The following is a 26857-nucleotide window of genomic DNA, read 5'->3' as shown; positions in this document are numbered from 1 at the left end:
GAATACTTTTGCAAGCCACTGGATATAATTCGGAACCCAGGAGGAGTCAGGACCAACATTACATCCTCCTTGTACCTGCCAGTTGTCCAAAATAGTCATGGAGCTGTCCTGCCTCCTCCCTGAAAGCGAGGATGCGTTGCCTTTGCTCCTCAATTTGGCCCTCCATCTCCTGCCTTTGTTGCAGCAGTTGGTGGCGGAAAGCTGCCTCTTGCTGCCGAAGTCGCTCCTCAAAGTCCGCCTGCTGCTGCTGAAGAGTCGTTTGTTGTTCTGACTTCCACTGTTCTAATTGTTGAACAGTGGAAGTCAGAACCACCACTTCCTGCTGCAGGGTTGAGACTTGGCCGGCCAGAATCTCGAAATGAGAAGAAGCTGTAAAGAAAAAGATGGAGAAAAATAAAATATTACACTACGCATGAACAAAAACTGATAATAAAAGAATAAACAGTAGAGTGTGGTACCGTATCAGCCATCAGTAAAAGCAAGGCATTATGAAACCCAGTGATAGCATTGATTGGTTAGGCTAGATTCGAGAAAAGTAAACAGTGATTTTTCACATTATAATACTTTCGTTGTACTTTTTCATGACAAACACATTGAAAACACAACTTATACATTGACATTCACTGTATTCATGGGTGGCTTCTAAAGGAAAAAATGAGATGTACACAAGATTCAAAATGTACACATTTCATGAAATCTGTACAACCTGGTTTAAACTAGGACTCTTGTTAAGAACCTCTCATGCTTGTACAATGGGTTTATCAATGCGCAAAATGATTGATTTATTTAAATTTTTTACTTCATTGTTTGTGTCATATGCTTTGTAAGATGGTGTTTACTGGCACTATTCTTTTTTTTCCCCATGCATACGTTGGTTTGAAATGCCACAATTCTCTTTAGCTTAGAATTAATGGTGCATGTGATGTGATGTGACTAGCCCAGTTTCAATTTGAACTTGGAATTTACAATGGCTAGCCAGTCACCAGAGTGTACGTTACGTTTCATTCAGGGCAATGTTGATCTTATCAACTCAGCTTGGATAGCAGGAAAAGTGTTCTCTGACTGAGTAACATTTAAGTCATGTATAATTACATTTATCTTTGCAGAAAAATTGTTAAACTTTATGTCAGTGTACAGAAAGTGTGTTTTTCATTGTTAGTCAGGAACCACTCCGATGAATGCTTTTTATAAGCCGAAAAGTCACTGTTTACTCATGTCTAAGTTTGCCAATGAATGATCTCATCCAGAATCAAAATACATACTCATTGTTTTTCAAAAAGTATGACTAATGAAATATGACTGCCAAAATTAGTGTATCGCAAAATCACAATCCAAAAAAGACACATAAATGTTGAAGAAATTGTTGTGGCTAGTGGATAAGGAATACCTTTAAACTACCATTACACACGTGCATACTGCCATAGTACTGAAGCTTGTCAACATTTCTTAAATTGATATGTTGGCCCAGTATGTACAATTTATTTATGGCCACTTAGGGATAAAGTTTCATTTCAAGTTGTGAAATTAAACCATGGGCTTCCCGGCTTACATAATATTTAGGGATGATACACTAGTTTCACTATGGATGGACATAATCACTGGCTGGATGAGGTATTGTAATCTGGAAGCAGGGTGATGTGGTGGTGGGTCAGTGCTCTTACTTTTCTACGATTCCAATCCATTCAACTTCGGGCTGGAGTTCTTCAAGGACAACTATCTTGAAATAAGTAGGCAGTAAACATCTGACAGAACCGACGGCTTTTGGCACAATCCATCACCGTCATGGGGTGATTCTCATGGATTTCTTTGTTTTCAAAAGCATTTCATGAACAGCAGTTGAACTGCCAAAATGGCAAGATAACAGCCGGTCTCCCTACTCGTCACTTGCACACTATGTTGTCAGTTATATTTGTAAACTGTTGTTCAGTAAATGCTGTTGAAAACAAATAAAGCCTTGGGAATCACCCCTAAAAACAGGTAGACTGGCCCAAAACCTGTCATCTGTAACATGTTAACTGCCAAGTTTTTTCTAGATAGTGTTCCTTTAATTTCTTCCTTCTGTCTGTATTGTTTTCCTCCTATAACTCATTCTTCTAGACTACCATACGATACATGCACTACAACGTCCGCAAATCAATACACTGCATCAAATACCATGTAAAAGGTTTAATAATGTAACGCACAAGCAAAATATAATTTTGCATTAAGTAAGGTGTTACATATTTATTGAATGTTTTCTAGATGCAACGTTATACACATCGATAAGACTTTCTCAAAAGCAAAATTTGATGTGGTAAATTATGAGAAACTTTGTACACTGTTTGATAAAAGTAGTTGAATAGAGGGCAATACAGACATAGGACTTTGGTATGATGTACATTGTGTGCACGTACAGTCTTTGTCAGATAACTGACAACACAATATACTCTGTGCATCGAAGAGGAAGATGTTGGCACTATATACATAATGAAAATTAGCAATAACGATAAAAACACTTCTCAAAGAACCTCTACTATATCATTGTAACTATCAAATTTACTACATCGCATGTTAGTTCCCTGGGCCTTGTAGTGGCAATCAATATTTGTAATAAATATTGACTTTTAACAACAAACAGTGTACAGAAAACAAACTGGTCAGTGGTCACTGGCCAGCAGATGATTTGAAAGTGGAATTTTTTTCACATTAAACACTCGGTACAACTTTTATTTCCCCCTCCACACACAAAAAAAGAGTTAAGTTAGTACTGTTATAAATATGTGGATACATTCCGTCTTGTGTGTACTTCTTTGTACAACAGTACATTTTACTTACACACAGTTGTGCCACTTTGACCAGATTCTGGCCTGCTGGAAGACTTCTGTCGTCTTCCGCGCCTGCGCCTGCGAAGTCGCACAGAGATAGATGCTACGATAAAAAGAAAACATGGCATCATGCAACTTTTTTTTTTTTTTCTTGGAGAGAAAAAAAAAAAAACATAGTTCTGTGCAAAATTAAATTATGTACTAATCTCCTTCCTTACAGACGTACCACTTTCATTTGATTAATGTTAAAACTTTGTTATAAAATACTTACATGCCACAGACAGGCTCCGGCCACGGGCACGCCTTTGCCCACGGCGCTGCCGACTTCTTGATCTGTGGCTGGTGCTGGGTCCAGCCTCCTCATCATTATCTTCAGGGGAGGGGACAGCAGCAGGATCCAATCCCTGTCTGGAAGAGGGAGGAGCAGAGGCACGACGGGACCGCCTGCGGCGCTGAGACCCATCCACTAAAAAAAAATGTGAGATTGTTTTAAAAATACAGATAGAAGAAGATATTACCTAAGGTTAAACAGTGCATTGCATAACAATAAGAGTATAAAGCCACTGATACATTGGAAAATCGTGAGGATTAACAAGGTTGAAAAAAAATTACACATCCCGCTACATATATGAAAAAAAACATTTGTTACTTACACTCAAGGTCAGACTTTATTTTCGCCACCGCACGTGGGGTCTTGGACTTAAAGTCAGACCACATTGTCTGAATTTTTTTAACCGACCACGTGCGGTGGTAAGTAGTCTGAAGGACTTGCAGCAGCCGGTCCATCACCTCCCTCTTCGCCGCCCTCTTCGCAGTGTCATACCCCCCCCGTAACATAGTCTGCAACATAAAAAAAAATAAAAAATTAATGATCAACAAAAAAAAAACCTTTACAATACATACATCTCTTGCTATGGTACTAACAACACTGCTGAAAGTAAATTAAATGTTGAATTGACTTATTATCAGTATTATCAACTGTGTGAACAATACAAGGAGATTATCTGTAAGTGAATTTTAAATCAAAGTTATGAGAGCCTAAAAGAACGATGTTGAGTTGACTTGAGTGTGTGTGGGGCGTAGTTGTGTAGTCTGAACATTAAGCCCTTCCATTGCAAATCTTCGGGGTACTACAGGGAGTGCAGAATTATTAGGCAAATGAGTATTCTGACCACATCATCCTTAGACCTCTTTACCACGAACTGTTGAGCTGTGTGCTCAGCAAGCAGTTACCAGGCAGCAGTGAGCAGTTGCCAGGCAGCAGCCAGCAGGGAGCACTTACCAAGCGTCAGCGAGCGGTTGTGAGAGTTTGAAAGGCATTTCACTGCCTATCAACAGTTCGTGGAAAAGAGGCCTCATGCATGTTGTCTTACTCCAAACTGTATAGGTTCAAAAGCCTACTACCAATTAAGCATATTAGGTGATGTGCATCTCTGTCTGTAATTAGAAGGGGTGTGGTGTAATGACATCAAAACCCTGTATCAGGTGTGCATAATTATTAGGTAACTGCCTTTCCTTTGTCAAAATCGGTCAAAAGAAGTACTTGACAGGCTCAGAAATGTCCAAAATCGATGAGATATTTTGCTGAGGGATGCAGCACTCGTACAATTACAAAGCTTCTGAAGCGTGATCATCGAACAATCAAGCGTTTCATTCAAAATAGTCAACAGGGTCGCAAGAAGCGCCTGGAAAAATAAAGGCTGGGCCAAGAAATATATCAAGACTCATTGTCCTAAGGTTTTATAGACTGATGAAATCAGAGTGAGTCTTCTTCATGGGCCACAGGGACAGATGGATGGGCCCGTGGCTGGATTGGTAAAGGCCAGAGAGATCCAGTCCGACTCAGATGCCAGCAGAGTGGAGGTGGAGTACTGGTTTGGGCTGGTATTTATCACTGGAGAGAGATGTTATATTGGTTTCACAGGTAAAATTAAATAATTGAAATGGGTATATATTTGTTTTTGTTAAGTTGCCTAATAATTGTGCACAGTAAAAGTCATCTGCACACACAGATTGATATCCCCCTAAAATCGCAAAAATTAAAAACAGAATAAAAACTACTTCCAAAAATATTCAGCTTTGATATTAATGAGTTTTTGGGTTCATGGATTAATACAGTAAGGAGAAATATAAAAAAAATTACTTTAATGATGAAGGTTTTCTCCTTCTTTCTTAGTCGCCGAGTGTTGGACGACCTGCTCCTCCCACCGTCAGCGGCTTCAGCTGCAGACGCCCTGCTCCTCCCATCATCAGCGGCGTCTTCAGCAGCAGCAGCAGACGCCCTGCTCCTCCCTCCATCAACGGCTTCAGCAGCAGCAGCCATCTAGAAGTCAATGAAAAATAACATTGAAAAATATAATATGTTTTTGCACATACGAAAACATTTTTCTGATCAAAACGTTTAATTGCTATGAGTTTTCTGTTTAGAGACAAAGACAGCAACATAGCATTATATAATATAGTCTGTACAATGACTATTGTATAAATGCTTATCTATAGAGATGTCCCGAACGGTTCGCCGGCGAACGGTTCAAGCCGAACTTCCGGGTGTTCGGCATTGCGGCGAAACGCGAACTATCCAGGAAGTTCGATTCACCCTATAATGCTCCATTACGGTCAACTTTGACCCTCTACATCACAGTCAGCAGGCCCAAACTAGCCAATCAGAATACGCTATCCCCTGGAGACAATGCCCCCCTAATAAAAAGCAGGCAGCGGCGGCCATTACGCTGTCTCGTGTGCCTGCTTTAGTGAGTGTAGGGCGAGCTGCTGCAGACTGTCTCTCATAGGAAAATATTAGTTATGCTCCTTGCTTGTTAAGTTGCTCCTGGCTAATTGATGTCGCTATAACAGCCCCCCACAACAGTTCTTTTGCAAACTAATCCTCTTTTTTTTTTATGTTGATTTGAATTCAACTGTATATATTACTGCACTTGTGTTACTGCTGGCTGCCAAAGCTGTTGCAATTTATACTGCCTGCTGCCACCACTGTTAGGCCCACCACACACATCCCAGTGACTATTAGCAGTAACAACCTTATCAGTGCACTTGTCTACCGCTGACAGCCGCTGCAAATCATACTGGCTGCCACTGCCAGGCCAACCACATCCAGTTACTAACTGTATCAGTAGTGTAATACCCATTATTACTGCACTTGTGTTGATGCGACAGCCGTTGCAATTCATACTGCATACACAAACAGCTGTTTGCAGTGTGTTATACAGTGAGTTTGGTGTGTCAGTGTGAAGCAGTACACTAATTAATTATACTACCTGATTGATGTATACACATGCAATATGTTTTAAAACACTTTAGGCCTGTCATTTAGCACTCAAGGTGATTTCTGCACTTACAAAGCTGCTTTGCGTCAATTCCAGATTTTTCCCGGGGACTTTTGGCATGTATCCCGCTCCTCCACCTGGGGTTGTAGGTGTTAGACCCTTTAAAAGATGTTTAGCATCACTTTTATGGCCATAGTAATGTTTTTTACATTTTGCAATTCGCCTCCCCATTGAAGTGTATTGTGGTTTGTGGAGGTTTGCGCTAATCAAACCTTACGTGGAAGTTCGCGGACCGAAAATCGGCGGTTCGCGACATCTCTACTTATATAGTTACAAATCACTACTACGGAAGTGGATATCTATTATCTACTACTTTCATATGCTTCTACAGTGCTAGAAATTACGGACGTGGCTAGGGATCTGTAATGAATAAGAAAATTACCGTTGTGGCGGAATACAGCACTGCCGCTGCTTTCTCCTCTGGGAACGCGGAGGGAGAGTTGGTGTCATCTGGAGCTGGCGACGTGCGGTGTTCTGCCTTGTCCACACTGCATAGGAGGACTCGGCATACACGCACGCGCAATCAACGCAGCTGTCTTCTTTATGCGTTGAGAAGGAATATCAGCTGACAAGACGGTCAGCTGACTTCGGGACATGCCTGTCTGATAACGGAGATTGGCTGGGAGATCATGGTCGGGGATTGTAAATATACTCTGACATATAAGGCCGCCGCTCACAGTTGCCAATTGTCTACTGTTGCGAATGCACACATAGCACTCAGACCTAGTAGTCAGATCATAGTGCAGTGGAGTAAAAATGGGAGAAAAAACGGCCTATCTGCACATAGCTTAGCTAGTATTGTTTGTTATTTTATGATCTACTCAGATCCTAGTGCACCACTGAACCCGGGAGGAAACCGGCCTATCTGCACATACAAAAATAGCACTGCACTTTGTGGGAAGATCAGCGAACAATCTTACTGCATTTTGTAGGCACATGTTTCAACCAATCGGACTGCACTTGTGCGCACGTTACGACCAATCTGACTGCACTTTGTGGGAACATCAAGGATCAATCTTACTGCTATTTGGGCACATGTTTTTCAACCAATCTGAATGCACTTGTGGGCACAGGTTTCAATCAATCTGACTGCATTTTTTTGGACACATCTGCAAACAATCTGAGTGCACTTGTGGGCAAATCTGCTGCCAATCTGGTTGTACTCTGTGGGGGTTGTTGTGTCGGTCTGCCGGCCCTCCTCCACCATGGGCTCTGGAAAAATAAAAAAGGCCCAACATGCCCAGCTTGCCCGCGAAGGGAACTTCATGCCGTGAAAGTGCATGCCACAAATCGCCATCAAATGCAACATGATTGCATTTTAACCACAATTTCGCGTGCAATTTTAACCAGGACACTGCCAAATTAACCATGACACTGCCAGGGTAGTTTAAGATTCGAAAAGGTGCGAAATCGCACGCAAAATCGCGGGGGAAAACTAATGCAAGAAAACGCATGCGTTTTTCCTATTAAATACATTAGCGGCGTTTCGCACGGATTCCAGAAGCACGCAAAATCTGCAATACCGTCGTGCAGATTTGGCCCGCCGCCAAATCAAGCACGCACGACGCACGCGTGCAAACAGCCCCAGCCACTTCAATACACTAAGCAAATCTGCATGTCGACGTCGCATGCGAATTCGCTATGGTGGAAACAGGGCCATATACAAATGATGTACAGGTCAGGGAGGGTCAAAAACAAAAATGGTAACATTTCTCTAACTAAAACAAAATGGACTAATTGCATTCATCACATCATAAACATATATGTAAAAGTATACTACTCACTTACCACAATAACAGTTTGCAGTGCAGACAGTCTCTCTCAGGTCACTCTCACTGGGCCACTCCAAACACTGCATGGGCTGGAAAGTAAAGAATGACGAACTTCCGCAACGGTACCTCCGCCCCCAGCGCACGTGGGCGGAATTCCGGAATTTTTTTACGGAAGTACGCTGTTAACACATTTGAGACTATATACAACAATTTTATTGACTTTACACTCTTAAAACAATCTCCATATCATCATAAAAGGCAGAAGAAACCAAAAACAATCAGTAAATGTGGAAAAAAAACGGATTGAGTTACGCTTACGTAAATTACGGAAGTCCGCATAATATACATTTCTGAAGTCCGTATACCGTCGGAATTCCACGGAATTCCGCGGAACAGCTCCGTATACCGCCGGAATGACCCGGTAGCGGAATTCCGGATCGACGGAACACGGAATTACCACGGAATCGGAATTCAGCAATTCCGACCATGCGTTCGGGTAGTTACAGGAAGGCCCTTTCTTGGACCTCTGAAGTTGACAAATAAGCGATCTGAGTTTCTGAATGAAGCTGTAGTCTCTAGATAAGACTTAATAGATAGGCCAACGTCCAAAGGATGACATTCCCCCTCTGAGGTGAATGTGGGCAAGGAAAGCTCTTGGTTAATGTGGAAACCAGACGCTACTTTTGGTACAAACTGTAATACTGGCCTAACTACTACCCTATCCGGGAAGAATTCCAGAAGGTTACTCGAGCAACCTAGAGCCTGGAGGTCTGACACTCTCTTCCCAGAAGCTATAGCCGTTAGGAACACTGTTCTTAAAGTCAAATCTTCCAGAGAGATAGACTGTAGCGGAAAGAAAGGTGGGGAAGAGAGGACTTCCAGCACCATAGGCAGATCCCACTTTGGGAAAAATGGCTTTCTTGGAGGGCGTATTTTAAAGACTGCCTGCACAAACTGTACAATTGTGAGGAAACGCGGAAAAGCCGCCGTCTCTCGAGGTGAGGCGGCTGTTTCCGCGTCCAGCATGGCGTCACAACGCGGAAAAAACGCCGCATGCCGCATGGGCAGTGCGGCGGAATCCGCATTGGTAACGGCGGAATCCACATCAGAGGCGACCCCCGCATTAGATACATTGCAAAACAGTACTGGTGTGGCTGGGACTGATAGTCCACCAAGATTCAGACTTACACGCGCGCGAGCACAGAGGCAGAGTTTAAATAGCAGTTAGAAGGGTGTCGGCTGACCAGCTGGGTCAGCTGACAAATTCCACTGCTCCCATTGGACCAGCAATTAGGGAGGTCCTGGAAAGGTCCTAGAGTATATATACTGCTGGTTGTTCACTTGCTCCTTGTCTGGCGTTGCGTTCACATATGTGGGAGCACCCAGATCCGTAGTCAGATCCGTTAGTGTGCCGGGACCAGCTGGAGCTGTAATCCTACACTAAGCTAGATTCTGTTGATAGCTAAAGTACTAGTTTGATTGTGATTATCTGTTATGACGTTTGCCTGCCTTGACTATCCTCCTGAACTCTGATCTTGCACCTCGATATTTCTGATACTCTGTTGCCGAACCCCGGCTCGTTCCTTGACTCTGCCTCTGCCTCCTGATTTTGTACCCCGATATTTCTGATACCCCGTTGCTGAACCCTGCCTGTACTTTGACTCTGCCTTTGCCTCCTGATCCTGTACTTTATCTGTCCGTGTGTGTACGACCTGGCTTGTCCGACCTCGAGAACCGACCTTACCGTTAGAGGCGGTTCCTCGCTCTGTTAGCGATCCTTCCTCCTGAGGGTCACTTTCAGATATCCCTTCCTACTGTCAGTCTGACTCCTCCCGTCTTGGAGAGCTCAGGTCTGCGGAATGAATCTGTGCAGTACTCCTTACTGCATTGAGGCCTTGTCCTCTTAGTGTTACAGTTACACCAAACACTACACTCTACTCGGGTGATCAGAGGTTAGTTTGTATATCGGATTATCGGTGAGACTGCAGTTCACTTATAATCTGGTATATATCTGTATTTCCGGTGATACTGCAGATCACCGGTAATCAGATACTTTCTGCGCCCACCGATCGTTACAAAATACAAGCAGTGTGTACAGAACGCCAGACCAAAAATCAAAATGGACGCAAACACTGGTCGTCTGGGTATGCTTGCCACTTCGGTGGATAACCTCCATCAAGCACTGGGCCAGCACAAAGCTTTGATTGATGCCCTTTCAGGCTCTGTGCAAACCCTCCAGACGTCAGTTGATTCAGTGCGATCCCCTCCTAGTGATGACATACGTATGCCTGTACCTGATAAATTTTCCGGCCACAAGTCTGACTTCCGGAATTTCAAGAGTAGAGTGTTGTCATACTTTGAGTTAAGACCCCGATCCTCGGGGACTGAGACCCAACGGGTCATTTTCATTAAAACACTGTTAACTGGTGATTCCCAGTCCTGGGCATACAACCTGTCCCCCACTAATTTAGCTCTGACCTCAGTCGAGGAATTTTTTAAGGCTATGGCCGTAATATACGACGACCCTGACCTTGCGGCAACTTCAGAGCGGAAGCTCAAACTTTTGCGGCAAGGCAGAGGGTCGGTCGAGGATTACGCAGCAGAATTTCGTAGGTGGTCTGTTACCGCCAGATTCGACAATTTTGCTCTGATGGATTATTTTCTATCTGGGTTGTCGGAGGAGGTCTCTGATTTGATGCTAACCTTATCCGAGCCCGCAACAGTCGATGAGGCCATATCATCGGCCATCAGAGTCGATCGTCGACTACGCCATCAGAGGCAGACTAGGGGCAGTCACCGGGTCAGGGTGACTTCGTATGTGGCACCTTCTGGTATGCCCGCAGTAACGGCATCTCCACCGGTGTCACCCTCTCCAGCCTCACCACCACCCGAACCCATGCAAATTGGTCGATCAAGATTGACCCAGGTGGAACGTAGGCGGAGAATAACAGAACAACTGTGCCTGTATTGTGCAGAAGCAGGGCACAGGGTGCGAAACTGCCCTAACAAGTTGGGAAACGGGTCTGCCTAGGAGTAGTGGGGGGTGACACCCTAGGCACTTCATTCTCACCCCAAAAAGAGAAGAAGTTACTTCTCCCCTGTACTATTACGTGGGATGATAAGTCTGTGGACACTGAAGCTTTTATTGACTCTGGCTCAGCGGCCAATTTTATGAACCTTGAATTTGCTCGGGAGTTGGGTATTCCTCTCACTCCAGTAAGTCCCCCCATTCAGGTCACGGCAGTAGACGATTCCCCGCTGCAACGGGATCGTCCCCTGTCTCAGACTCCGCAGGTGAGGGTCACGATAGGGGTATTGCATGGGGAACAGCTACAGTTTTTCGTTTTGAACATGTCAACCTCCACTATTATCTTAGGCATGCCTTGGTTACAGGCCCACTCTCCACAAATCGACTGGGCCACGGGTCAGGTAACCAGATGGTCTGATCGTTGTCACCAACAGTGTCTAGGAAAGGTGACATTGGGTCAGACCAAGGTGTACGTGGAGGGTGTTCCCGAGGTGTATTCCGATTTTTCTGATGTCTTTTGTCCCAAGTCTGCTGATCAATTACCTCCTCATCGCCCGTTCGATTGCCCCATTGATCTCCGTGCTGGTTGTATGCCCCCTAGGGGTCACCTGTATAACTTGTCCGGTCCCGAGAAGTTGGCCATGCAGGAGTACATTCGTGACAACCTGGCCAAGGGGTTTATTCGGCCCTCTCGGTCACCTGCTGGGGCCGGTTTCTTTTTCGTTAAGAAAAAAGACGGGGGTCTTCGACCTTGTATCGACTACCGAGGTCTCAATAAAATCACGGTGAAGAATCGCTATCCGTTACCATTGATAGACGACTTATTCACGCAGGTCACTACTGCAAAGATCTTTTCTAAGTTAGATCTGAGGGGGGCATACAACCTAATCCGCATTAGAAGGGGCGATGAATGGAAGACGGCCTTTAACACACCCGACGGGCATTACGAATACTTAGTGATGCCCTTCGGGTTGTGCAATGCGCCCGCCGTCTTCCAGGAACTAATCAATGAGGTATTCCGGGAGGTATTGGGTAAATTCGTACTGGTATACCTCGATGATATATTAATTTATTCCAATAACCTCCCCGAACACAGGGTCCATGTGAAATTGGTCCTAAACAAATTAAGACAGAATAGACTCTACGCCAAGTTAGAAAAGTGTATTTTTGAGGTGACATCCGTCACGTTTCTGGGGTATGTGATTTCTACCTCAGGTCTGTCAATGGACCCTGCTAAAGTCACAGCTGTCCTAGAATGGCCGCAACCTGTGGGCCTGAAAGCCCTCCAGAGATTCCTGGGTTTTGCAAATTATTATAGGAGGTTTATAAAAGGGTACTCCACGATCATTGCACCCCTTACCAGTCTCACAAAAAAGGGGGCAGATACTACCCACTGGTCTCCGGAGGCTCAGAATGCATTTTCTAGTCTGAAAAAATTGTTTTGTTCCGCACCAATCCTGAGACATGTCGACACCGCTTATCCGTTCATTGTTGAGGTCGATGCCTCGGAGGTCGGGGTAGGGGCTGTGCTGTCTCAGCGATCAGGGTTACAGGGAAGACTACACCCCTGTGCGTACTTTTCCCGTAGGTTCTCTCCGGCGGAGAGAAACTACGATATAGGCAACAGAGAGCTCCTGGCCATTAAATTGGCATTTGAGGAGTGGCGCCACTGGTTGGAGGGGGCAGAGCACACGATCACTGTTTACACCGACCACAAGAACTTGGAGTACATCGAGGGGGCTAAGAGGCTTAGTCCCCGTCAGGCCCGGTGGTCCTTGTTTTTTACGAGATTCAGGTTTATAATCACATACACTCCAGGTAGCAAAAACATCAAGGCAGATGCCCTCTCCAGGTGTTTCGAACCTGAGACAGCACAGCCTCCCACTCCTGAATCCATCATTCCGCAGAAACTGGTGTTAGCCGCCACGGAGTCTTGGGAAGAGTGGACAGAGATCTTGGGTCCCTTTCAGCAGGAGGTTCCTGAAGGGAAACCCGAAGGGGTCTTGTTCATACCATTACCATTCCGGTTACAGGTTCTGCAACTCTTTCACGCCCATAAGAATGCTGGTCATCCTGGAGCTGCCAGAACGCAGGATCTGATTGCCAGGTGTGCTTGGTGGCCTTCCTTGGCAACAGATTGCAAGGAGTATGTTAGGGAGTGTGCGGTGTGCGCCCAGAGTAAGCCCTCCCGGCTGGCACCTGTAGGAAGGTTGCAGCCTTTGCCCACCCCGAGTGAGCCATGGACCCACTTGTCCATGGATTTTGTGGGGGAATTGCCCAGGTCTGAAGGCATGTCGGTCATTTGGGTGGTAGTCGATCGGTTTAGCAAAATGGCCCATTTTGTGCCCCTGAAAGGACTCCCCTCGGCTCAAGAACTGGCTGAATTGTTTATCATTCACATCTTCCGGCTGCATGGCATTCCGGAAGACATCGTGTCTGATAGGGGAGTCCAGTTTGTGTCTGGATTCTGGAGGGCATTTTGCCACCAAATGGGCATGAAATTGTCTTTCTCGTCAGGCTACCACCCACAGACCAATGGGCAGACAGAACGCATTAACCAATCCCTGGAGCAATTTCTGAGATGCTACGTTGCTGAGGCGCAGAGTGACTGGGTGAAATTTTTGCCCTTCGCGGAATTCGCTCAAAATAATTTAAAGAATTCCTCGTCTGGGTTTTCCCCATTTCAGATTGTAACAGGGAGGTCACCCAAATTTTCCCCTTTTCCAGTTGTCTCGTCTCCATTTCCAGCACTGGAAGATTGGCAGAGATCACTCAGGGACAATTGGGGAATTGTTAAGGGGAATTTACAGAAGGCGTTCCAGAGTCAGAAGGGTCAAGCAGATAAGAGACGGTCCGTGGAATGGAAGTTTCGGCCAGGGGATCTAGTCTGGGTGTCCACACGTCACTTGACCCTGAAGCAGCCATCTGCCAAACTGGGTCCCAGGTTTGTGGGCCCATTTTCCGTGACCAAGAAGATTAATAATGTTACTTATTCCATTGACCTTCCCACCAGCATGCGGGGGGTGAGGTCCTTCCACGTGTCCCTTCTTAAACCAGCAGTCTAGGTGGGTCCTACTCCTCCTCCTCCCGTGTTGGTGGATGCCCAACCCGAGTACGAAGTGGAGAAGATCATAGATTCACGTACTGTACAGAACTCGGTACAGTACCTCGTACATTGGAAGGGGTACGGGATTGAGGAGAGGCAATGGGTACCTAGGAACCGCATGCATGCGGACGAGTTAGTGAAGGAATTTCATGCTGTACATCCCGAGAAGCCTGGTGGGAGTTGTCCGGAGTCCACTCCTCGGGAGGGGGGTACTGTGAGGAAACGCGGAAAAGCCGCCGTCTCTCGAGGTGAGGCGGCTGTTTCCGCGTCCAGCATGGCGTCACAACGCGGAAAAAACGCCACATGCCGCATGGGCAGTGCGGCGGAATCCGCATTGGTAACGGCGGAATCCACATCAGAGGCGACCCCCGCATTAGATACATTGCAAAACAGTACTGGTGTGGCTGGGACTGATAGTCCACCAAGATTCAGACTTACACGCGCGCGAGCACAGAGGCAGAGTTTAAATAGCAGTTAGAAGGGTGTCGGCTGACCAGCTGGGTCAGCTGACAAATTCCACTGCTCCCATTGGACCAGCAATTAGGGAGGTCCTGGAAAGGTCCTAGAGTATATATACTGCTGGTTGTTCACTTGCTCCTTGTCTGGCGTTGCGTTCACATATGTGGGAGCACCCAGATCCGTAGTCAGATCCGTTAGTGTGCCGGGACCAGCTGGAGCTGTAATCCTACACTAAGCTAGATTCTGTTGATAGCTAAAGTACTAGTTTGATTGTGATTATCTGTTATGACGTTTGCCTGCCTTGACTATCCTCCTGAACTCTGATCTTGCACCTCGATATTTCTGATACTCTGTTGCCGAACCCCGGCTCGTTCCTTGACTCTGCCTCTGCCTCCTGATTTTGTACCCCGATATTTCTGATACCCCGTTGCTGAACCCTGCCTGTACTTTGACTCTGCCTTTGCCTCCTGATCCTGTACTTTATCTGTCCGTGTGTGTACGACCTGGCTTGTCCGACCTCGAGAACCGACCTTACCGTTAGAGGCGGTTCCTCGCTCTGTTAGCGATCCTTCCTCCTGAGGGTCACTTTCAGATATCCCTTCCTACTGTCAGTCTGACTCCTCCCGTCTTGGAGAGCTCAGGTCTGCGGAAGGAATCTGTGCAGTACTCCTTACTGCATTGAGGCCTTGTCCTCTTAGTGTTACAGTTACACCAAACACTACACTCTACTCGGGTGATCAGAGGTTAGTTTGTATATCGGATTATCGGTGAGACTGCAGTTCACTTATAATCTGGTATATATCTGTATTTCCGGTGATACTGCAGATCACCGGTAATCAGATACTTTCTGCGCCCACCGATCGTTACAACAATCAAGGGATTGTAGGCCCACTTCTGGTTTGTCAAAGCCGAGAGTGCTGATATTTGAACCTTGATAGCTGCCACACTAAGACCCTTTTCTACTCCTGACTGAAGGAAGTCCAGGATGTTCTGAACTTCAGGGAACATACTATCGAATCCGTTTTCTAATGCGAAGAAAATGAATCTTTCCCAAATGCGGTAGTAAGTTGAGTTAGTGGAAGGCTTTCTTGCTCTTAGGAGTGTCTCTACCACCTGACTGGAACATCCCATGTTTGCATATTTTTGCCTCTCAATTTCCAGGCCGCTAAACACAGGCCTTTGACTCCCGGATGAAGGAGGTTCCCCTGAAGTAGAAGGTCGTGAGTCGCTGGTAACTTCATTGGCTCCTCTATGCTTAGGAACATTGCCAGAGGAAACCATGGCCTCCGCGGCCAAAAGGGCAGGATAGCAATGATCGTGCATGATTCCCTGCACAATCTCTGCAGAAATCTGGGGATCAGTGGAACTGGGGGAAAGGCATATCCTAGCAGGAAATCCCACTTCTGGACTAGACAATCCACTCCTGCTGAGGTGGGATGCTGGTAAAGTGAAAAGAACTTCCGAGCCTTGTTGTTCTGCGGGGAAGCCCATAGATCCACCTGCGGCTGACCCCACATCACGACTATCTTCCTGAAGATCTTTTCGTTCAAGGACCACTCGTGGGGACTTGCGAACCTCCTGCTCAACTGGTCCGCTAACACATTCATTTCCCCTGGAAGGTATGATGCCGTAAGATCTGACAGATTTCTCATAGCCCAATTCATTATCATAGTAGATACTTGGAGCAATGACTGACTCCTCGTCCCTCCTTGCCTCCTGATATAGGCTACTGCCGTGATGTTGTCTATCCTCAACAAGACCGATCTTCCATAGATGAGATGACGAAAAGCCTTCAAGGCCAAAAAGGCTGCCCTCAACTCCAGGAGATTTGAGGGTACACCCCTTTGCACTGTTCTCCACCTCTCCTGCACTCGGATCCCATTGCAGTGTGCACCCCAACCCTTCAAACTGGCGTCCGAGGTGATGACAATTGGAATCTCTGTCTGAATCTGACAACAGTTTCTCAAGTTCCGTTCCGTGGACCACCACAGAAGTGAGTTCTTCACAAGCAATGGGAGATGAAACTTCTGAAGCATGTTCCTCTTGTTCCAACGATGCAGAAAGAATATCTGAAACTCCCTGAGCGCCCAATGAGCCCATTTCACCATTGGGATACAAGATGAGAAAGTCCCCAACAGGCTCAAACACTCTCTGGCAGACAGGGACTGACAACTCAAGGCCCTTCGAATCTTTCCCCGAAGTGCTGTAATCTTCTGCTCGGGGAGGCACACTTGATTCTGGACTGTGCGAAACCTCGCTCCCAGGAAGACCAAGTCCTGAGACGGCACCAGCTGGCTCTTCTTGAAGTTGACTAGCCATCCTAGGTGTTGCAGTAGCTGAAGCAGCCTGAACTGGTGTTGGATCAACTGCTTCTGATCCTGGTGGAGTAGCAGAATGTCGTCCAGGTAGTGGAATATCCTCAGACCCTGGAGCCTGAGATATGCGATGACTGGTAGAAGTACCTTGGTGAATGTCCGTGGAGCGGTCGACAGACCGAATGGCAGGCACTGAAATTGATAACCTCTCCCCTCTACCGAGAATCTGAGGAACTTCTGAAAGCTGGGCTTTATGGGAATATGCAGGTAAGCATCTGCCAAGTCCACTGTTGTCATCCAGTCTCCAACACTTATCATTGGGATGATGGATTGCAGAGACTCCATCTTGAAGTGCTTCAACATTATGTGTCTGTTCAAATATTTCAGATCGAGAACTGGTCTCCAACCCCCTGATGCCTTTTCCACCAAGAACAGAGGAGAAAAGATTCCTGCCCGGCATTCTCTTTCTGAAAGTGGGATGATTGCCCCTTGATCCAGCAACGATCGTACGTAATCTTTGAGGGCAAGATTTTTCTCCCTGTGTTGCGGCACTCTTGTCGGCATAAACTTGAAGCGTGGGGGTGTTCTTTTGAATCTCCAAGAATGTCCCGTCTTCAAGGTATTCAACACCCATGAATCTTCCACGATTCCCACCCAGGACTTCCAAAAGAGGCTCAGCCTGGACCCCACTTGGCCGTCCTGAGTGGACGTCCCATCAAAAGCGCTTCTGGTTCTGCTGCGCATCAGACGAGATCTTGGACTTCATCCCCTTTCCGAAGGTGGACTGAGTCCCTTTCCAGCTTCTGTCAAACTGTCTGCCTGGCCTGTAGGATCTTGACTGTTGAAATCTACTGCCAAAACCTCTCCTAGAGGTTTGTTGCCTGGAAGATCTCTGCTTCCTGTCTTGCGGAATTAATCCCGACTTTCCTCCTGTCACTTTTGAGATGGCATTGTCCATTTCGGGGCCGAACAAATGAGCTCCATCATATGGGATTTTGCACCAATTTGACTTTGAAGACTGATCGGCCGACCAAGGCTTCAACCACAAGGCTCTCCTGGCTGTTACACTACACAGCATAGACCTGGCTGCTAGTCTGATTATGTCAATCGCAGCCTCTCCCATGAAATCTCCCGTCAGCTTTAACTCGTCCAGGGCCCTTATGATTTCCTCTTTATCTGCCCCTGAGTTCAACGCTGTCTCTATGTTGTCCACCCAGACACGAGACGCTTTAGCTAAAGAGGTTAGGGCAATAGCCGGCTTACATGCAGCTCCCGCATTCAGAAAGGCTCTCTTAATATCAGTATCAATCTTCCTTTCAGACGGATCCTTAAAGGCAATGGCATTTTCCATGGGCAGAGTCACGTGTTTAGTTAGTCTCATCACCGAAGCGTCCACCGCTGGTGCAGCGTCCAGCAGTTTGCAATCCTCTTGCCCCAGTGGATACAGTTTTGATAATCTGTTGTTCATGGAGGGCTTCTGCTCCACCTTACTCCATTCCTTAAGAATTACCTCTTTTATGACTTTCATGAATGGAAAAACCTGCGGTTGTTGGTCTAGGTGCGGGTAATATTTATCTGGTTCTGGGACTGAACCTCCCTCATCCTGCCACTCTATTGCCGACCTGATAGCTGTCAGGAAAGCAGGTACTAGAGCAAAACTAAAACCCGCTGCTGATACTTCCCCCTGCGTGAGGGCATCCTCCCCTGGCGCCTGCGGCATTGCCGCCGCCATAGGTTGTGGAGGAGTCATATTCTGAAAAGTCTCTTTCACAGCTTGCTGGATAAAGGCTAACACTTGCTGGTTATCTGTGTCTCTCTCTCTACCCAGCTCCGCAAAACAGACCTCGCAAACTCTTTTGCCTGGCATTGCCGGCTGAGTGCAAGACCAACACAAGTTCTGAACTGGTCTCTGAAAAGGTTCCAAAGGCTCAGAATCAGGGGAAATGTCCCAGTCTCTTCTGGTCCTCCTAGGGGACCTATCTCTTCCTCGATATTGCCTGCGAGGGGAAAAGCGCTCCGAAGACCGTCTCCTCCTCCTGTCACGGGAACGTCTACGAGAAGACCTGGACCTGGACCGGTGCCTTCTCCTAGATGAGTCCCTGTAGCGTCTCCTACTTCGGGACCTGGATCTATAGTCCCTTGAAGATCTCCTCTTGTCCCGAGAGCGATGACTTCTACTTCGTTCCCTTGATCGAGGACGGGACTTCTGTCTCCCCGTTGAGGAAAGACGTTCCTTAGGGACCGCCTGACCACTTCCTCCTTCCCCTGGACTGTGGAGACATAATATAATGTTCCACTGTCACATCCACCATATAATTTATAAATGGGGAATACTAGCACTCTTTTTCCCACAGGGCCTGTGCAAAGGATAAACTTTAACAACAAACACCAGGTGCATAAGGTCAGAGAAAGGCTGCATTTAGCCGCCTGTTACCTGACAGGGACCACCTCCTCCTCATGCTCAATAACCTCCATTCTCTATTTAAGAGAAAGATAGACAGAGCCATCAATAAAAACAGAGCTTCAGCAATCAATAAACCTTGCAGAGCAAGGAACATTACATACCTGCCTCCAGCAGACCAGGACCGGGCACAGTAAGGAACAGCTTCCCAAGTAATTTCTGGGCTGACAGCGTGGTACCAGCGCGGAAACACGCTACCCACCGCTATCACGCCGGTAACAGCGTGCATAACTCTCTGCACTTCCTGGAGGCCTGAAAAACACTCCCCCTGGCCAATCAGCGCTTGCCAGCGCGAAATCTCGCCTCTCGCGAGACTTCCAGCGCTGCATTGCGCAGGACATGATGCGGAGGGGTCCGGCGGCCATCTTGCCTGAGGGCAGCCACCACACAGTCAGAAGGTTGCCATGCACCTTGGAGTCGCCGTTCGCCCTGTTTAAGGGCTAGAGACGCTCCAACCAAGCGGGAGAGGCTGAACCCGCACAGGTAACCCACATGAGGGGAAAGAGGGAAAGCAAAAAGGACCTAAAACAAAAGGAAACAAAAAAAAAAAAATTAGCACAACTATATAGACGAAACTGTCCATTCGAGGACAGAAAAAAGAATGGCTGGAGGGGGCGGGCGCTGAAAATTTATAGATGATCTGTCCTATCGGGATTGGGGGCGGAGCCAATACCCATAGGTATGCCGCCATGTTTGGTCCAGGAAAGAAAATGTAAAAACCCCTTTAACTCAGATCCAGATCATGGAATCATCCCTAGGAGGCAGTGTGCGACTGCCAAGAGGCATGCAGGGAGACCTCCATCAGCAGAAGCTGCACACAGTCTCCCTTTCCAAACAGCTATGCGACAGAAGAAAGCGGTTTGGTTCTTTTTGTTTTTTCCGAGTCAGCCTATAGTGAACAGACTGAAGACTTAACAAAGATGGCCAGCCAAGTGCAGGACTCCTGCATAAGGAGTCAATCCAGCGGTAAAGACAAGCATCTCAAGGAAGTGTCGCTGCTGCGTGAGAGATTAAGAAAGAGGCCTTCCCTGACCGGGAATCAAACCCGGGCCGCGGCAGTGAGAGCGCCGAATCCTAGCCACTAGACCACCAGGGAGAGATGAAAGAACATCCACATGAACGCTGAGGAGAAAAGTGACAGGATGAAAGCTGGCTGCTAATTTGTGCTGCGTGTTTTTTTCCAGAAAGTTGGAATCTCCCTTGAGAGCTTTGCATGTCTTCCAAATAGTCCAACTTCCTCCTTGGTCTTATGCCTGGTACACACCATGCAATTTCCCATTCGTGAAAGCACAGAGCTCTCTGATGAAGGTCTGGCAGGAAGGAGCAGTGGGAAGAGGAAGAGGGTAATAATGGGAAAGAGTGACATGAGTGACGGCAAAGCAATTCATCACGGCATGGATCGTTCGGGTGCCGCCGCGTGCTGTTCTCTGTGGAGTTGACTTATTTTACCGTCAGAAGGCTTGGGAGCCTTCTTCTCTCCCTGGTGGTCTAGTGGCTAGGATTCGGCGCTCTCACCGCCGCGGCCCGGGTTCGATTCCCGGTCAGGGAAGGCCTCCTTCTTTTTTCTTGATCTCTCACGCAGCAGCGGCACTTCCTTGAGTCGCTTGTCTTAACCGCTGGATTGACTCCTTATGCAGGCTCCATTGCCTGCAACAGTAAGATGGTAAGAGCAGTAAAGCCTGGTACACACCATGCAATTTCCCATCAGATAGATGGGTCGAATAGATCATTTCTGGCAGGTCCGATCTGATTCCCGATCGTTTTTCTGATCGATTTGCATACAAGTGACCGGAATATCGATCAGAAAAACGATCGGAAATCCGATCGGATCTGTCAGAAATTATCTATTGACTCATCTATCTGATGGGAAATTGCATGGTGTGTAACAGGCATAAGACCAAAGAGGAAGGTGGACCATTTGGAAGACATGCAAGACTGCAAAGCTTTCAAGGGAGATTCCAACTTTCTGGAAAAAACATGCAGCACACATTATCAGCCAGGTTTCACCCCGTCATTTTTCTCCTCAGCGTTCATGTGTATGAAAAAGAAAATGTAAAAACCCCTTTAACTCAGATCCAGATCATGGAATCATCCCTAGGAGGCAGTGTGCGACTGCCAAGAGGCATGCAGGGAGACCTCCATCAGCAGAAGCTGCACACAGTCTCCCTTTCCAAACAGCTATGCGACAGAAGAAAGCGGTTTGGTTCTTTTTGTTTTTTCCGAGTCAGCCTATAGTGAACAGACTGAAGACTTAACAAAGATGGCCAGCCAAGTGCAGGACTCCTGCATAAGGAGTCAATCCAGCGGTAAAGACAAGCATCTCAAGGAAGTGTCGCTGCTGCGTGAGAGATTAAGAAAGAGGCCTTCCCTGACCGGGAATCGAACCCGGGCCGCGGCGGTGAGAGCGCCGAATCCTAGCCACTAGACCACCAGGGAGAGATGAAAGAACATCCACATGAACGCTGAGGAGAAAAGTGACAGGATGAAAGCTGGCTGCTAATTTGTGCTGCGTGTTTTTTTCCAGAAAGTTGGAATCTCCCTTGAGAGCTTTGCATGTCTTCCAAATAGTCCAACTTCCTCCTTGGTCTTATGCCTGGTACACACCATGCAATTTCCCATTCGTGAAAGCACAGAGCTCTCTGATGAAGGTCTGGCAGGAAGGAGCAGTGGGAAGAGGAAGAGGGTAATAATGGGAAAGAGTGACATGAGTGACGGCAAAGCAATTCATCACGGCATGGATCGTTCGGGTGCTGCCGCGTGCTGTTCTCTGTGGAGTTGACTTATTTTACCGTCAGAAGGCTTGGGAGCCTTCATCTCTCCCTGGTGGTCTAGTGGCTAGGATTCGGCGCTCTCACCGCCGCGGCCCGGGTTCGATTCCCGGTCAGGGAAGGCCTCCTTCTTTTTTCTTGATCTCTCACGCAGCAGCGGCACTTCCTTGAGTCGCTTGTCTTAACCGCTGGATTGACTCCTTATGCAGGCTCCATTGCCTGCAACAGTAAGATGGTAAGAGCAGTAAAGCCTGGTACACACCATGCAATTTCCCATCAGATAGATGGGTCGAATAGATCATTTCTGGCAGGTCCGATCTGATTCCCGATCGTTTTTCTGATCGATTTGCATACAAGGGATCGGAATATCGATCAGAAAAACGATCGGAAATCCGATCGGATCTGTCAGAAATTATCTATTGACTCATCTATCTGATGGGAAATTGCATGGTGTGTAACAGGCATAAGACCAAAGAGGAAGGTGGACCATTTGGAAGACATGCAAGACTGCAAAGCTTTCAAGGGAGATTCCAACTTTCTGGAAAAAACATGCAGCACACATTATCAGCCAGGTTTCACCCCGTCATTTTTCTCCTCAGCGTTCATGTGTATGAAAAAGAAAATGTAAAAACCCCTTTAACTCAGATCCAGATCATGGAATCATCCCTAGGAGGCAGTGTGCGACTGCCAAGAGGCATGCAGGGAGACCTCCATCAGCAGAAGCTGCACACAGTCTCCCTTTCCAAACAGCTATGCGACAGAAGAAAGCGGTTTGGTTCTTTTTGTTTTTTCCGAGTCAGCCTATAGTGAACAGACTGAAGACTTAACAAAGATGGCCAGCCAAGTGCAGGACTCCTGCATAAGGAGTCAATCCAGCGGTAAAGACAAGCATCTCAAGGAAGTGTCGCTGCTGCGTGAGAGATTAAGAAAGAGGCCTTCCCTGACCGGGAATCGAACCCGGGCCGCGGCGGTGAGAGCGCCGAATCCTAGCCACTAGACCACCAGGGAGAGATGAAAGAACATCCACATGAACGCTGAGGAGAAAAGTGACAGGATGAAAGCTGGCTGCTAATTTGTGCTGCGTGTTTTTTTCCAGAAAGTTGGAATCTCCCTTGAGAGCTTTGCATGTCTTCCAAATAGTCCAACTTCCTCCTTGGTCTTATGCCTGGTACACACCATGCAATTTCCCATTCGTGAAAGCACAGAGCTCTCTGATGAAGGTCTGGCAGGAAGGAGCAGTGGGAAGAGGAAGAGGGTAATAATGGGAAAGAGTGACATGAGTGACGGCAAAGCAATTCATCACGGCATGGATCGTTCGGGTGCCGCCGCGTGCTGTTCTCTGTGGAGTTGACTTATTTTACCGTCAGAAGGCTTGGGAGCCTTCATCTCTCCCTGGTGGTCTAGTGGCTAGGATTCGGCGCTCTCACCGCCGTGGCCCGGGTTCGATTCCCGGTCAGGGAAGGCCTCCTTCTTTTTTCTTGATCTCTCACGCAGCAGCGGCACTTCCTTGAGTCGCTTGTCTTAACCGCTGGATTGACTCCTTATGCAGGCTCCATTGCCTGCAACAGTAAGATGGTAAGAGCAGTAAAGCCTGGTACACACCATGCAATTTCCCATCAGATAGATGGATCGAATAGATCATTTCTGGCAGGTCCGATCTGATTCCCGATCGTTTTTCTGATCGATTTGCATACAAGTGACCGGAATATCGATCAGAAAAACGATCGGAAATCCGATCGGATCTGTCAGAAATTATCTATTGACTCATCTATCTGATGGGAAATTGCATGGTGTGTAACAGGCATAAGACCAAAGAGGAAGGTGGACCATTTGGAAGACATGCAAGACTGCAAAGCTTTCAAGGGAGATTCCAACTTTCTGGAAAAAACATGCAGCACACATTATCAGCCAGGTTTCACCCCGTCATTTTTCTCCTCAGCGTTCATGTGTATGAAAAAGAAAATGTAAAAACCCCTTTAACTCAGATCCAGATCATGGAATCATCCCTAGGAGGCAGTGTGCGACTGCCAAGAGGCATGCAGGGAGACCTCCATCAGCAGAAGCTGCACACAGTCTCCCTTTCCAAACAGCTATGCGACAGAAGAAAGCGGTTTGGTTCTTTTTGTTTTTTCCGAGTCAGCCTATAGTGAACAGACTGAAGACTTAACAAAGATGGCCAGCCAAGTGCAGGACTCCTGCATAAGGAGTCAATCCAGCGGTAAAGACAAGCATCTCAAGGAAGTGTCGCTGCTGCGTGAGAGATTAAGAAAGAGGCCTTCCCTGACCGGGAATCGAACCCAGGCCGCGGCGGTGAGAGCGCCGAATCCTAGCCACTAGACCACCAGGGAGAGATGAAAGAACATCCACATGAACGCTGAGGAGAAAAGTGACAGGATGAAAGCTGGCTGCTAATTTGTGCTGCGTGTTTTTTTCCAGAAAGTTGGAATCTCCCTTGAGAGCTTTGCATGTCTTCCAAATAGTCCAACTTCCTCCTTGGTCTTATGCCTGGTACACACCATGCAATTTCCCATTCGTGAAAGCACAGAGCTCTCTGATGAAGGTCTGGCAGGAAGGAGCAGTGGGAAGAGGAAGAGGGTAATAATGGGAAAGAGTGACATGAGTGACGGCAAAGCAATTCATCACGGCATGGATCGTTCGGGTGCTGCCGCGTGCTGTTCTCTGTGGAGTTGACTTATTTTACCGTCAGAAGGCTTGGGAGCCTTCATCTCTCCCTGGTGGTCTAGTGGCTAGGATTCGGCGCTCTCACCGCCGCGGCCCGGGTTCGATTCCCGGTCAGGGAAGGCCTCCTTCTTTTTTCTTGATCTCTCACGCAGCAGCGGCACTTCCTTGAGTCGCTTGTCTTAACCGCTGGATTGACTCCTTATGCAGGCTCCATTGCCTGCAACAGTAAGATGGTAAGAGCAGTAAAGCCTGGTACACACCATGCAATTTCCCATCAGATAGATGGGTCGAATAGATCATTTCTGGCAGGTCCGATCTGATTCCCGATCGTTTTTCTGATCGATTTGCATACAAGGGATCGGAATATCGATCAGAAAAACGATCGGAAATCCGATCGGATCTGTCAGAAATTATCTATTGACTCATCTATCTGATGGGAAATTGCATGGTGTGTAACAGGCATAAGACCAAAGAGGAAGGTGGACCATTTGGAAGACATGCAAGACTGCAAAGCTTTCAAGGGAGATTCCAACTTTCTGGAAAAAACATGCAGCACACATTATCAGCCAGGTTTCACCCCGTCATTTTTCTCCTCAGCGTTCATGTGTATGAAAAAGAAAATGTAAAAACCCCTTTAACTCAGATCCAGATCATGGAATCATCCCTAGGAGGCAGTGTGCGACTGCCAAGAGGCATGCAGGGAGACCTCCATCAGCAGAAGCTGCACACAGTCTCCCTTTCCAAACAGCTATGCGACAGAAGAAAGCGGTTTGGTTCTTTTTGTTTTTTCCGAGTCAGCCTATAGTGAACAGACTGAAGACTTAACAAAGATGGCCAGCCAAGTGCAGGACTCCTGCATAAGGAGTCAATCCAGCGGTAAAGACAAGCATCTCAAGGAAGTGTCGCTGCTGCGTGAGAGATTAAGAAAGAGGCCTTCCCTGACCGGGAATCGAACCCGGGCCGCGGCGGTGAGAGCGCCGAATCCTAGCCACTAGACCACCAGGGAGAGATGAAAGAACATCCACATGAACGCTGAGGAGAAAAGTGACAGGATGAAAGCTGGCTGCTAATTTGTGCTGCGTGTTTTTTTCCAGAAAGTTGGAATCTCCCTTGAGAGCTTTGCATGTCTTCCAAATAGTCCAACTTCCTCCTTGGTCTTATGCCTGGTACACACCATGCAATTTCCCATTCGTGAAAGCACAGAGCTCTCTGATGAAGGTCTGGCAGGAAGGAGCAGTGGGAAGAGGAAGAGGGTAATAATGGGAAAGAGTGACATGAGTGACGGCAAAGCAATTCATCACGGCATGGATCGTTCGGGTGCCGCCGCGTGCTGTTCTCTGTGGAGTTGACTTATTTTACCGTCAGAAGGCTTGGGAGCCTTCATCTCTCCCTGGTGGTCTAGTGGCTAGGATTCGGCGCTCTCACCGCCGTGGCCCGGGTTCGATTCCCGGTCAGGGAAGGCCTCCTTCTTTTTTCTTGATCTCTCACGCAGCAGCGGCACTTCCTTGAGTCGCTTGTCTTAACCGCTGGATTGACTCCTTATGCAGGCTCCATTGCCTGCAACAGTAAGATGGTAAGAGCAGTAAAGCCTGGTACACACCATGCAATTTCCCATCAGATAGATGGATCGAATAGATCATTTCTGGCAGGTCCGATCTGATTCCCGATCGTTTTTCTGATCGATTTGCATACAAGTGACCGGAATATCGATCAGAAAAACGATCGGAAATCCGATCGGATCTGTCAGAAATTATCTATTGACTCATCTATCTGATGGGAAATTGCATGGTGTGTAACAGGCATAAGACCAAAGAGGAAGGTGGACCATTTGGAAGACATGCAAGACTGCAAAGCTTTCAAGGGAGATTCCAACTTTCTGGAAAAAACATGCAGCACACATTATCAGCCAGGTTTCACCCCGTCATTTTTCTCCTCAGCGTTCATGTGTATGAAAAAGAAAATGTAAAAACCCCTTTAACTCAGATCCAGATCATGGAATCATCCCTAGGAGGCAGTGTGCGACTGCCAAGAGGCATGCAGGGAGACCTCCATCAGCAGAAGCTGCACACAGTCTCCCTTTCCAAACAGCTATGCGACAGAAGAAAGCGGTTTGGTTCTTTT

At 47.2% G+C, this 26857-nt stretch overlaps 1 protein-coding gene and 10 non-coding genes across 12 annotated transcripts; 5 read left to right on the top strand and 6 right to left on the bottom strand.

Moving 5' to 3' along the window:
- Positions 1-7996, bottom strand: LOC137528054 (protein SON-like). Of its 2 annotated transcripts, XM_068249291.1 has the most exons (6): positions 7934-7996; positions 4948-5127; positions 3458-3644; positions 3076-3270; positions 2815-2907; positions 1-369 (listed from the first exon to the last, which is right to left on the bottom strand). In XM_068249291.1, the coding sequence occupies exons 2-6, from the start codon at positions 5125-5127 to the stop codon at positions 59-61; spliced, it is 966 nt and encodes a 321-aa protein (XP_068105392.1). In that variant the 5' UTR covers positions 7934-7996; the 3' UTR covers positions 1-58. The 2 variants fall into 2 exon arrangements, with proteins under 2 accessions (XP_068105392.1, XP_068105393.1); XM_068249292.1 differs by lacking the exon at positions 7934-7996 and having other exon boundaries at positions 4948-5138.
- Positions 7997-20310: 12314 nt separating this feature from the next.
- On the bottom strand, positions 20311-20382 carry TRNAE-CUC (transfer RNA glutamic acid (anticodon CUC)). The gene has a single exon. It is a non-coding gene; the product is annotated as a tRNA-Glu (tRNA).
- Positions 20383-20763: 381 nt separating this feature from the next.
- Positions 20764-20835, top strand: TRNAE-CUC (transfer RNA glutamic acid (anticodon CUC)). Its single transcript has one exon. It is a non-coding gene; the product is annotated as a tRNA-Glu (tRNA).
- Positions 20836-21650: 815 nt separating this feature from the next.
- TRNAE-CUC (transfer RNA glutamic acid (anticodon CUC)) lies at positions 21651-21722 on the bottom strand. The gene has a single exon. It is a non-coding gene; the product is annotated as a tRNA-Glu (tRNA).
- Positions 21723-22103: 381 nt separating this feature from the next.
- TRNAE-CUC (transfer RNA glutamic acid (anticodon CUC)) lies at positions 22104-22175 on the top strand. Its single transcript has one exon. It is a non-coding gene; the product is annotated as a tRNA-Glu (tRNA).
- An 815-nt stretch (positions 22176-22990) lies between these two features.
- TRNAE-CUC (transfer RNA glutamic acid (anticodon CUC)) lies at positions 22991-23062 on the bottom strand. Its single transcript has one exon. It is a non-coding gene; the product is annotated as a tRNA-Glu (tRNA).
- A 381-nt stretch (positions 23063-23443) lies between these two features.
- Positions 23444-23515, top strand: TRNAE-CUC (transfer RNA glutamic acid (anticodon CUC)). The gene has a single exon. It is a non-coding gene; the product is annotated as a tRNA-Glu (tRNA).
- Positions 23516-24330: 815 nt separating this feature from the next.
- On the bottom strand, positions 24331-24402 carry TRNAE-CUC (transfer RNA glutamic acid (anticodon CUC)). Its single transcript has one exon. It is a non-coding gene; the product is annotated as a tRNA-Glu (tRNA).
- Positions 24403-24783: 381 nt separating this feature from the next.
- Positions 24784-24855, top strand: TRNAE-CUC (transfer RNA glutamic acid (anticodon CUC)). The gene has a single exon. It is a non-coding gene; the product is annotated as a tRNA-Glu (tRNA).
- Positions 24856-25670: 815 nt separating this feature from the next.
- On the bottom strand, positions 25671-25742 carry TRNAE-CUC (transfer RNA glutamic acid (anticodon CUC)). The gene has a single exon. It is a non-coding gene; the product is annotated as a tRNA-Glu (tRNA).
- Positions 25743-26123: 381 nt separating this feature from the next.
- TRNAE-CUC (transfer RNA glutamic acid (anticodon CUC)) lies at positions 26124-26195 on the top strand. The gene has a single exon. It is a non-coding gene; the product is annotated as a tRNA-Glu (tRNA).
- Positions 26196-26857: the final 662 nt, after the last annotated feature.

Source organism: Hyperolius riggenbachi, chromosome 8 (assembly GCF_040937935.1).
Source record: "Hyperolius riggenbachi isolate aHypRig1 chromosome 8, aHypRig1.pri, whole genome shotgun sequence".
Classification (NCBI taxonomy): Eukaryota; Metazoa; Chordata; class Amphibia; order Anura; family Hyperoliidae; genus Hyperolius; species Hyperolius riggenbachi.
The sequence above is the reverse complement of the archived record's forward strand: the minus strand, read 5'-3'. Positions and strand labels throughout refer to the sequence as shown.

Coding starts and splice junctions, on each gene's coding strand:
- LOC137528054 (XM_068249291.1), bottom strand. CDS start 5,127: ATGGCTGCTGCTGCTGAAGCCGTTGATGGAGGGAGGAGCAGGGCGTCT. Junction 3,645..4,947: donor AGAAAACCTTCATCATTAAA/GTAATTTTTTTT, acceptor TTTATGTTGCAG/ACTATGTTACGGGGGGGGTA. Junction 370..2,814: donor TCAAAGTGGCACAACTGTGT/GTAAGTAAAATG, acceptor TTTTCTTTACAG/CTTCTTCTCATTTCGAGATT.